This window comes from Fistularia commersonii, chromosome 3 (genome assembly GCF_037954325.1).
Source record: "Fistularia commersonii isolate RoL2024-O1a breed Wild chromosome 3, RoL_Fcom_v1.0, whole genome shotgun sequence".
Classification (NCBI taxonomy): Eukaryota; Metazoa; Chordata; class Actinopteri; order Syngnathiformes; family Fistulariidae; genus Fistularia; species Fistularia commersonii.
This window is the reverse complement of record NC_141286.1, coordinates 4450881-4463983: the sequence shown is the minus strand read 5'-3', so window position 1 is coordinate 4463983 and position 13103 is coordinate 4450881. Positions and strand designations below refer to the sequence as shown.

Here is a 13103-nt window from a genome sequence, read left to right as displayed (position 1 = left end):
AACCACCGGATTCGGCAGGTTTTCATCACTTCAATGTTATTTTCACCAATGAGAATCATTGCAAAGAGATTATAGGAAAATCAATGGCGTAACAGGTGGGTGTTTAATTTCAGTTTCATTACGGTTTGTTGGATTAATATCCTATACAGTGATCCCTCGCTACTTTTTACGGTTTCGCTACTTCACGGATTTGCATCGTGCATTGTGTTCTGCATTCTGATTGGCTAAAAAATCACTCCGCTTCTTCTCTACCTGTGCGTCAATAACGTTGCAGTTTAATATGTGCACGTACGTAAAACAGCTTGCCAAATTTACACTACGTACGTGCAAATTCTCTTGCAATTTCGAGTTTCTCTAAAACCCATAATGTTGACAAAACGCTCTGGACCTACAAAAGGGCCCATAAGGTAGCGGCAGATGCTATCTATCGCAGATAAAGTTAAACTTCTGGACATGCTAAGGGAAGGTGAAAGCTATGCAGCTGTAGGTCGGCATTACGGAATTAATGAATCTTCCGTTTGTTCCATAAAGAAGGAAGAAAAATAACATAAGGACGACAGCAGCAATGTATAATAGAGTATTTCATTGTATAATAATTGTAAAAAAAAAAAATAAAGGTTTCTATTTCACGGATTTTGCCTATCACGGGTTCTTTTTGGAACGTAACTAGGGTATACTGTTACTACTTCTCTTGTCTTGTCAAACAACATCATACAAGCAACATTTATTGAGTTAGGCGGGGGCGTCTCGTGGATCTGCTTTTGGAAAAACATAAGATCATTAGTCTCCCCATCGCACATCCTTTCACATCTCCATGGATTTATCGTGAAGGCTACTTCAATTGAGTTTTCCCAGATGGCAAAGTGGAGCCACAGTCCAAAAACTTATCCCACAGAATCCAACAGTTTTCACTGAGTTCTCTGAGTTTCTCCAATCATGACAGAAACATACAGAAGTTAAACTGAAGACTCCAAATCACCCATAAGTGTGTCAATATTTGGCCCTGGAATCGACCGGCAACAGGTTCACGCCGAGTCCCACCTCGTACCGAATGTCGGCCGGGATCAGTTCCAGCTCCACTGCACCCTTTGTGCAAGATAAGTGGTGCAGAGAGTGAATGAACTTCATCATGTGTCTCCCGGGTAACCAACTGGCATTAATGTTATTTATTTTGACCAGATGCTATTCATTGAACAATCTGTTCAAGATCCACTCAATGATGCTCAATAAATGGATTTAGTTATCAAATAAATACATAGCCCCAGAACTGACGGTGGGCCTTCTGTCTGTTAAAACATGTGTCCGCAACAGCTGATCAAATTAGCCTCAGAGAATTAAATGCACGGATACATCGACATTTAATGGTCTGCGTGTCTGTGTTGGCTCCCGTCATCCATTTTTCCTACTTTACATTTTCTTACCGTGGGACCAAAAACACTTCAGCTCACAATACAGCCGTAAAACAATGAGCGCTGAATAATCCTCCATTCAACCCACTCACTGCCTTCTCTCTGTTTTACACCATATTCCTTTTCCTTTCCTTTTCTTTGGTTTCACCTCCTCTTTATTTACACATCTTTTCTTGTATTCTGATTTCCTCTCCTCCTCCTCACTTTTACAGTATAATCTTCACTCCTCCTTTCACACACGCAAATATCAATAATCTTCTACAATCTTACTCTTTTCTCAGTTGTTCAAAATTAGACTATTTGAATGTACACAGGATCGACATGTACATGTGCTAAATCTGATCATTGATTGACAGCTCACAACCATTGTCTTTTTCCTCACATTTTGTCCATGTTTCTCTATCTAAATTCCTAGTGTTTTAAATATAAAGCTTTCTACTCATTCCTTTGTGGAGAAGAGCACCACAATCTCCAGCAATATTGCTGATGCTTCAGTAGCAGAGGAAATTAAAAGCTTCTTGGCAAGCCTGGAAGCGCACAGACTGCTGTTACCCTCGCCAGCAACAGCGGCATCTCACCGACTCTCCAAAAACATGAGGTGAGCACCACCTTTAACCTGTCCTTTACTCAAGCTATTATCCCAACCAGCTCGAAGAACATCCACCAGCATTCCCATCCCCAAGATATCAGTGATTTAACAACTTCAGGCCCATCGGTATCACATCGGTGATAAATAAAATGCTGCTTCTGCAAACTGATCAAGGCCTACCTCCCTGCAACATTTAATCTACACCAAGTCGCCAGCAGGAGCAATCTCTATGCCGATGACACTGTTGCCACCACGCTTAGCCACCTACAACAGCTTAGTTACCAAGCTCGACAACTCTTCATAGATTGTAGTTAAGCTTTAAAATTCCAACGTAGAGGACATCCTGATTCAGAAAGTACTGGACCTGCACCTCCCACCCTCCACCAGTGCCTAGACTGAGGATTTCCCATCAAGCAGACAATAGAGTGTCGCACTATACACTCAACACGAGTTCCTCACAAGGCTACGTGCTAAACCCATCTCTTTATACCATGTAGACCCACGATTGTGTCTGCCATTATCCCAACAACATTATTAATTTTGCAGGTGACACCACAGTGATAAGGCTAAAGGTCAAAAAGGGGGCAGGTTTAGTTTCTGTCAGAGTGGTGACATGCCAACGACTTTCTCCTGAACACCACGAAAACCAAAAGGGAGACTCCGCTCTTCTCCATATCAGTGGACATCAGATGATGAGAGCGACATTGTTTAGTTTCCAGGGTGTCTTTCCTGGTCCTCCAAAAATCACAGCTGTGTTACAAAAGAAGGAAAAACAGACTGGAACAGAAGTTGCTGTCGTCCTTCAACTGCAAAATCATCAACAGCGAACTCGAGTATTGGTTCGGCCGCACGCAAGAAATCCCCGCAAGGGGAATCAGTTCGGCCCTATCATTGGTTGTCCCCTCCACTATCTGGAACAGATCACCGCATCCGACTGCTTCGGACAAACAAACGGCATAATGTCCAACCCGTCAAGCCCAGTCCACCACCTGCTTGACCCGCTTCCATTTGGAAGGAAATTCAGGTCAATCAAAGGCCGCAGAGCCAAGATTTCAAATGACTTCTTTCTCCGGGCCATTAGAACAACAAGGACACATAAATTGCAATAAGACTTTGCTAACACCTAACATCTATTATTTGTATTACCACAAGATCTATAAAATTTCACAGCTTCTACAGCAGTGGTCCCCAACCCCTGGGCCACGGACCGGTACAGCTCAAAATCAATTGGTAGTGGGCCGCAAAAAAAAAAAAAAAAAAATCTTTTATTTTGAAAAACGACTGGAATCTCTCGGTTACATCCCGGTCACTTGAGTGCCAAAAATGTAACCTATAAGATAGCAAAATGAGTAAAAAACAGACGTCAAACAGAAAGTTTCTTTTCGAAGGGGAAATAAATGTTTATCACTATAGTCGCAAAATAATATTTTTGGGGTTAACTTTACATCACACGCTGTTTCATGCTGCTGTAGGAGCAAAGTCAAGAAAACGGGATTTTCTCTACATGCGTCCAAGACATAGACTAAACATTTTGTATAGCAATGTATGGCGCGACACACGAAGCACTCAGTCCGAAGGCCACATCCTGATTTCTCTCAAGGCCACAGGTCTGATTTTTTTTACTTCACACTTACATTCTCTTATTCTCATATGACCATAAATGGCCACAGCCTGGAACAGAAGACAAGGACTCAGCAAAATTGGTCTAATGAAGACAGTCGCACACTCGCTCAAGCACTCGAACCTTTGTGCTCTCCCGCAGACTGCTTAGCACTCGCATTGAAGCTTCTGTGATAAAACTAAAGACGGAGACTCTCTGAGAGGACCATTTTTATTTAGAACATGAAATTCCACAATATATATATATACATATACATATATATAAATATATGTATTTATATATATATATCCAGCCAGTCTATACACTGAACTGTCTTCATTATTCAACCATGAAATATAATTTTCTTTTTATTCACCTGCCAATTGTGACATTATTACATAATTCTACGGGGTCTAATAATTCTAGAGGTCTGCAAAATGAAGCATCACATCTTTTTTTTTTTTTTTTCCTTTCCCGACTTTCTCCTAACCCTCAGTGTCTTCCCTTATGACTCTTTACTCCAGGCATTGTTCCAATGGTTTGAGTTTGGAATAGAGAGGGGAATTGCTTATATCGATATTTGAGGGAGCGCACTTTAATTATTTTTTTTACTGAAATCATATTACATCATTCCAGTGTGCACTCTGCCCTCCCAGAGGCTATGTTTCTTATCGCTCTCTCATAGTGCTGAAGCCACTTGAAGTTAAAAAAAAAGGTAAAGGAAACACCAGCACGAATACATTTAGACTCTGACTGAATAGATATTTGCAATAATTCACACAGATAATCAGTTAAGCTAGACTCGGTCAAATCATGATACAATAGTATTGACGTAAATATTACTGTTTAATGATGTTGACAGAAAATAAGAAAAAAAAGTGCCATTTAATGATAACACTAAAGATGTAGAGAATATTCGCTTGTCTGGAATTGTTTTTAGCTCATGTTTTTTTAAAGTCGAGTTGATTGATTCCGGTCTGGGATCATAACATGAAACTTACATTGATCTTTTGAAAAAATGAGCAGTTGAAAGGGGCATATGTTCAATGCTAGAGCTAAAAATAAAGCTGCAATGGTTTATGGTTTAGACGTAGGAAATACCATGCCTGTTATAAAAGGCATATTTTTCTCAACTTACGATTAGGGCATATTTAATGACGTGCCGACCTGTATCCAATTTCCTACTGCTGACTAGAAATATGTGACTGCTGAAATGAAGCAATGTTTTATTTCTCCAATTTATAATTTAACACCCCAAAATGTTAATGACTTGCCATTGGCAGGTCGTGAGCAAAAAACAATGAAGAATAATACCACGAAAAACAAAAACACTAAACAGCTTTTGTCATTATTATAGTATGTTATATTGTTATTTACCATATTATTATTATTTATTTATATTTATCTGACAGGCATGTTGGCCCATAGAAATTGGTAAGGGATAATTCTTATCTTATAACCTGTTAAAAATAATTTTAAAATGGAAGCTACAGACGGGGACATCGGATTGAAGATGGAAACAAGGTGTAATGACTTAAAAACTCAGGGTGATATCATTTAAGGAAAGACTCCAGAGATATCTTTTTACTGTGTATTTGTGGTTGCTTATTCTTTAAATGAAGGATCAACTGTCACAAAACATGGGTACGTATTGACTTGTTTACCAGTCAAATACCCTATGTGGTTAAAATAGTCACATTCTAAAGAATGGATTTGAAAGAGCTTGTTAAATTTCTTTAGAAACGTACATACTCACTGGAATTAAATTGTATCTGGGTCTTTTATTGATTCATTTCACTGTAGAGCTTATTTTTGCAAATTCCTCATAGTATAGCAACTCCCCTTTGCCCGTAAGGCTATCACACTTACATGTAAATGTGTGCGCACACACACATACAACACAAACACATACTCATTTGTATGCATAATACAATAAGAGCCTGATAGACTAATGGGAGTCCTATTTATCTGGCCTTGTGCAGCTAGTATATCACTACCACATGCAGACAAGAGATGCGACATGTCGCTTCAACTGCTGACCTTGCATAGCCAATCATCCCACACACAGAGTAAACACACATTTCCTCAGAATTAGGGTTACAATAGCAAAAGGGGGGTCTATGAAATTACAGTGCTTGCTTGGAGTTATCGGTTATCTGTAACAAGTGATGTCGAATCAAGTGAAATCGTTCACAGCTGCATTTGACGTGTCAGGATTCACGTTTGAGACTGTGTTGAATAAAAATGGTTATACATCCCATTAACACACAGTAATATATGATAAGTAATAAATTATCTTATGTATCATGACATTGAAATTGGTTGGAATTAATATATCATTGCCTTATTAATATCTTTGAAATGTCACTGATTATTTTTTAATTTTTTTTTTTTTTTGACACATGGAACATCTGGATGTCTGCAATGTCACTTAGGTAAATGTTAAGGTTTGGAGAATTAATAAAAATAATAAAAAGAACATATGATTCTGCATCATTCACTCATATGAACACGCAATGCCACAAAATGGAGATTGAACAACATGTATTTGATAAATACAACTTGGAATGTACAATGCAAGTGCTTCCACCTCCACACCATGAAGTCATCTCCATCATTCAATAACGTTGATTGTTGGTGGTGGTTAAGCTATGGTTGGTTAGGTACTCCGTGGTGCAAGGAAGTTTAAAAATCAAGGAGAAAGACCCATTTGAGCATATGTTCTGTGTTTCAAATCTACAGTAGTAACTGAAACCTAAAGGGAGGTGAATTCGTGAGTTTGACCTCCTCATACTTCCGTCTTTCTCGAATGATGCATGATGGCCATTAATATGCATTGTAACCACCTATACGTACCTGCAAATTGGGAAGATAAAATGGTGGAAAGAGCAATCAGTACATGCCAGTCAGGAAGGGAGGAACATTATGTATCACTCATTCATCATTAGCAAGGAGGCTGCAGAGAATCAATCCAGCTTCAATCATTTTTTGATGATGAACAGAGCTGGAAATTGAGGCTGAATTTACCTCTGAAGAAGCATTCTTTATTTCTCTCGGAATACTTTGTTAAGTCTTCATAACTGATTTTGTGACAGACATGGGACTCGCTGAATTTAACAATGAGCTGGGAAAATATTAGATGATTTATTTTTCTTGCATTTTGTATTATATTACATCACATCATATTCTTTATTTATCGATCATTTGGATCTTAAACAAAGTGCAATATTGTATCAGGAGCTATCCATCAATATGTTCTCATTAAAATGACAAGTAGGTATAGGTTCTGCTTATTCAACACTAACAATAGATAGTTTCAAAATACCTCATTCAAATTAATTTTTTTCTTTTTCTGTTTTTTTTTTTTTTTTTTTTTTTTTTTTTTTTTTAAGCAATGCAAAACTTGCCATCCTAAAATTACTTAAATAAATACTTCCTTGCACAAAGGAGCATGAACAGCACTCACTGTCTGGAACATTTTATATTATATGAAACATCTTCATGTTTTCAATGTCTTATAAATATGACTGATCCTCATGAAAATGCATCATCATTGTTTTCACATAATTGTATTTATTCATCGCTCAATAGAGTGACTGTGATCAAAACAGAAATAATTGTTGCTACTATGGACAGAAAAACATGCTGTTTTAGATTTAATTATTGGTATCCAAAAACATGCTGCACTTTTTTAAAATGCCTTTCATTTAGTCTCTAATGACCTGAAGATTTTGTTAAAAGACTGATTGCCTTTGTCACAGAATCTGACAGACTAAGAGTGTGGTCTTGGACTTTCACATAAAGGGGGTGGGTGTAAATCATTAATCTAACTGGCTGGTGTTAGCCAAGAGGCATCTGAGAAAATTATATATTGTTATCATTTATAATTTATTTATAATTTTAAATTTATGATTTTATCAAGGGTGGCTGTTAAAAAAAAGCAATTATTATATGATTTATGAGTATAATCTTTATAGAACTAGAAGACAGAAAGGTTTTGTGAATGGGAAATAATAAGAAATTAAAAGGGCTAAAGCACTTAAAATTAAATAATTTAAAAAAAGAGTTTAATGATTCAGTTCAATATATGGCAGCCATATTGATGGTTTGGAAAAAAAAGGGTACTTTACTTTAGATTATTCCTTGGATTATTTCCATAATACTATCTATCTGTTGGCTTCCCTCCCAATATTTTACTGAGTTCAAGAGTGGCAGGGATATTCAAAAACAGCAACTTTTCTCCTCAAACTTTTAAAATGCAAATGTGGACCCTTTTATTATCTATATTATTATCATTATTGCCATACTAAATATTATTATTGATATGATTATTATCATGAAATTACTTGATCTAAAGCTTTTGTGTGTGTGTCTGGATGTGTACGTGCATGTGTGTGTGTGTGTGTATAAAAGATAATGGGATAATAGCTATTTGCTCTACATTGGAAGGAAATGTTTGACATGTAAACACAAACTGGTGCTTGATACCTGTAATGACACTCATAGAGGTTCTGCATTTCTGCAGAGAAATGTTCTGTCCCTCTCTATCACACACACACACACACACACACACACACACACACACACACACACACATATATATATATATATATATATATATATACAGTATATGGGACTAGTTAGTCTCTGTGGCTGAACACAGAGGTAAGAAGTCAAAAAAAGCAGGAAACAGCTGCAGGTAACTACCCTGTGTGACCATGTTTTCAGCAACACAATACTAATGGTACTCTCATCGCAAGGACTTTACATGGAAGGTCTCCGGTTTTCTTTCTACAGTCCAAAAATGTGCATCAGGTCAATTGGAAAAATTAAAAAAAAACGGCCGGATATGTGAATGAGAAAGTGAATGGTTGTCTGTTTGTATATGTGGCAACCGGTCCAGGGTGTACCCCGCCTCTCGCCCCATGGTAGCTGGGATAGGCTCCAACATCCCCTGCAACCCAAGTAGGATAAGCAGCAGAGAATGGCTGGATGGATGGTTTTCAAAGAGCTCTGCAGTTTCCTCATAGGTAGCTTTTAGCCACAGAAAAGTCATGGTACTCACTCTGACCACTGTTTGTTGCCAAAATGGACTAAATTGTGCTAGTTAGCATCAGAGCTCGACTTTACACCAATGAGGAAAAGTGGCCTGATATGAAGAGTTGTATTTTCACTTACATCTTGTGGTCGTTTGGTATTATCTGCTTTGAAAACCTCCTTAAGACAAATCATCAGCACACAAAATGAGAAGAGGCCAAGCCAGTGGAGGCAGCTTGTTCAGTTGGACAAGGCTCTGCCAGGTAAACTGGGATTATAACATGCATGTTGATGTTATTTTGAAAAGCATAACACTTTCCCAGACAATGTTGCACACCAATTTTTACAACTCTATTCAAGATGAGCTTTTGTAAAAGATGTACTTGATGGACACGTCTGACCCTAAAAGGATCTCCTGCTAATGTGTGAATTCAGTGAACCTCAAAATGTTAGCTTCAGCTGACAAATGAGACCCACACAATAAGGGGACATGTACATTTTAGCTTATTTTGTTTGTTCATGACATTCGTTCAGCTCTCCGATGACATTTATCTGGAATACCTTAAAAAAGAGATGATATTTGAAAATTTGCAATAAAAAAAGAGAAGGGCAAGAAAGCGCCATATGTTGGGTAGAGATATAGAGTAGAAAATAGAAAGGTGAGATTAAGTCTCATTGTGATGCTGTTATTGATTAAAAAAAAAGGAGATGTGTGTCATGACACATTCCGTCATGACACAGTTGTCATTTTTTGCCAGAGGAAAAATAGAATGAGGAAAAGCACACTCACCTTTCTATACTATTGGCTGGCATCCTGAAACGATTTGAAATCATTACGTAGAAAAAAAAAAAAAAGAATACAAAACTATGTGAAGGAAACAGGTGCTTATTTAATTGTTTATAGTTAGATTGTCATTATTGTTGGTTTCCAAATATTATCATATTTTTTATGCGCCCTCGCAACCTGAACGATCCACCAAACGATGATTCAATTTTAGTCAGACAGATATGAGGCACCAAGAAGAAAACTACAATATAGTATTCTAACTATGTATATATATATATATATATATATATATATATATATATATACATACTTCTCAAAAAAATAAAGGGAACACTTGAACAACACAATGTAACTCCAAGTCAATCACACTTCTGTGAAATCATAGTGTCCACTCAGGAAGCAACACAGATTCATTTTGACTTGTTTTAAGGACATTACATCAAAGTTGGATCAGCCTGGAGTTTGCTTTTACACTTTAATTTTGAGTGTGATTCCTAATCCAGACCTCCATGGGTTGATACAATTGATTTCCATTGATCATTTTTGTGTGATTTTGTTGTCAGCACAGTCAACTGTGTAAAGAGCAAAGTATTTCATAAGAATATTTCATTCATTTAGATCTAGGATGTGTTTTTTAAGTGTTCACTTTATTTTTTTGAGCAGTGTATATGTAATAAATATATTCTTATATATATATATATATTTAAATATATTCTAATAATCTAATCTCTTGGTGTTTTTAATAACGGGTATTCGGGGAAGTAAAATGTGATGTTAGATGCTTTGTAATTTTAGTTTCCCCTTTTAACTTTTTGTAATATCAAATTGTCTACTTCAGACTTTAGATGCTTATATCTTCCTAAAATTCACATTTCCTTGTGGACCAGACACCTAAATTGGTGCACCGGCCTCTTGTGAGCAGGAAAGCTTATCTTCAGATATATTTATCTGCATATGCCCAAAATACACATATCTATCAAAAAAGTAGCTTTAGGACAACTCAGATGAATCATGTATCTGATCTATTCCAAATATCAATGAAAATACATTGTGATATAAAAGCAATTATTTGGTCTGAAAAAACGAAATAGATAAAATAAATTGAACTCAAATGGTCAAACGGTGGAAAAGTAAAAAAATAAATAAATGAATAAATAAATAAATAAATAAACCGTCTAGGCAGTAGAAATGGTTTCCAATGTATTGATCATTTTGAATTTAATATAAGAATGTATAGAGACAAAGCAGAAACTCTCCAGCGGTGCTGCTGACAGCAAGTAGAGGACTCGAATTAAACCGGTGCCCTCATTAGGTTAAACACCACTCAAGGCAGGAGGAAACATAACACAGTGTGTGCCCTAAATGGACAGAACCGGCAATTGGGGGACTGCCAGTAGGTTGCCTTATGTCACAATAATTAATACCATTGGGTTCTTTAGGTGAAAGATTTATCACTGGGATGCAATTTAGTTAGGTTTATAGGCTAATGAGTGCATTACTTACCTCTTTCAGTGGGCCTGGAGAAAAGTACGACTGACTGCCAAAGGTCCTCCAACCTTCTGATCCTTTGGAACGCAGTTGATATTGGGGCAAAGCAGTTGAATACATATACTAGTCCATAGATCAGGCATTTCCCACCGTAGTCCTTTCCTTGTTAGTCAGATTAATGTTGCAACTTCAGCACACTGTGACTCCATGATCAGCAGCCGCTACTGGTGCAAGCTCCTCTTGATCCAAGTTTTTTTTTTTTTTTTTCTTTCTTTTTTTCAATGCTGTCCAAGTAAAGCCAAGTTCAGTTCAGGTTTCCTCATGTATGTGTTTTCCACATGAACGTCTGACCGGGTGACGTTATTGTCCAAGTCATGTGAAGATCCAGTTCAGCTTGATTCAGTTTCAGAAGGGTGCATTATAACATAAGACCTCATAGAAAGAGGTCATTAAGCTCCAATGGAAATGAGCATCTCCTATTTTTAGATGCAAAAATACAGACCTATTTGTGTTGGAAATACATTTTGATTACATCCAAAACCAGACAGGCCCAGGTGTGTTTCGGTGTTACTTTATTCCTTTTCTGTTTGTCTACCATATCCAGGCTGAGAGGTATTTTCTTTGCAGCAATTTCATTCATCTCTTTTCGTCATCCACATAATATCAGTCCGTAGATGTCAATTCAGGTCCAAATGGAAAAAAAAAAAAAAAAGCTTTATGTATTTGTTTTATCCTTTTTAGGTCAAGACATAGTTATAGGACTTTTGCGCTTGTTTCGGAAATAATCCTTCATTGCCCTGTGAATCAACTGCCATACTTATATGTTGCTTTCATTACACACGTACTGGCAATTCAATGGCCGAACAAACCATAAATCTTGACTTACTTGTCAAATCCAAACAGGAGAACCAGATAACACAATTGAAAATAAACCAGAGTTCATTTGTATCCCCCGATGCTAGTCATTTAAACAAAGTGATGGGCGAAATAAACAGGACAAAAGGTGAAAAGAAGTTGGGCCTCTCTTCTTCAGGGCTCACCAGATCACCCTGGTAGTGAAGTCCACATCTCCACATCTATCTCCCGGAGCAACAAAGTTAGGGTTCTAAAAAAACAGAAGAGAAAGAAGATTTGAAAAATGAACATTGTGGTAAAAAGTGGTAAAAAGGCCACTTGGTCTTCTCAAATTGAGGATATTAACAACCACAGGGACACGATGATAGAGACAGTGCAAGGTTTCTGGAAAAGAAGGGTTACGGGAAAAGAGGGGTAAACAAGATACTTTTTTTATGAACAGACAGATATAGCCGACATCTCTGTTAAACATGAAAAGGAATAATCAAAATAAAGAAAAATCAGAGAGGTTGTAATTGACAAGATCACAATCTAATTTTAGGCACATATTCTTTTACAGAGACAATGTAAAACCTGTGACGCGTAATAAACTGCACCAAAATATAAAACAGCAGTAGAAAAAAACAAAACAAAAGAAACCTCAATACCAATGAGACTTAATGGATATCAGGGCTTTATCTATCGCTGAAATAGGCTCAAACATCTCCATGACCCTGTCTGGACAGTTTTTACAATTTTTAATTGCTATTTTTCATTGCAATTCTAAAAATTAAAAAAAAAAAAAAAAAAAAAACTTTTTCATGATATTCTAATATTTTGAGATAGGATTTTTGAGTTTTCTTAACATGTAAGCCATAATCAGCAATATTAAAATAATAAAAGTCTTGCAATATTTCAGTTGATTTGTAATGAATCCAGAATGTAAGACATTTTTGTTTTTGTATTACAGAAGATAAAAAACTTCATCACACATTCTAATTTTCTGAGACAGTCCTGTATACTGCACGCATTTTGCATGCAAAGAAGTACTGTATTTTCCGGACTATTTAGCGCATCTGAATATAAGCCGCACCGCAAAAATAACTCTATAAATATGTGTCCATATATAGGCCACACTTGTCTATAAGCCACAGGTGTCCATGTTGTAATGTTAAATATTTATATGGAAAGATGTTACACGGGAACATTGTTTTTTTTTACTTTTAATTAAATGCATACCAGTAACATCCACAAATACGGTACTGGAAATGCTTTTTTTTCAATGCCCGTAACTGCTAAACAAAGATTAATAATAAATAACTCGAGGAAAAGTCCATCCATCCATCCACTTTCTATCCC

General features: G+C 36.7%; 1 protein-coding gene across 1 annotated transcript in view; it reads right to left on the bottom strand.

Annotated features, from left to right (window-relative positions):
* The window catches only part of LOC147235272 (leucine-rich repeat and fibronectin type III domain-containing protein 1-like protein), a 169030-nt gene that overhangs the window by 6458 nt on the left and 149469 nt on the right, over positions 1-13103 (bottom strand). The window contains exon 10 of the mRNA XM_086142023.1: positions 10926-12015. Coding sequence (XP_085998149.1) covers positions 12008-12015 — 8 coding nt within the window. The 3' untranslated portion in view covers positions 10926-12007. The remainder of the gene's footprint in view (positions 1-10925; positions 12016-13103) is intronic.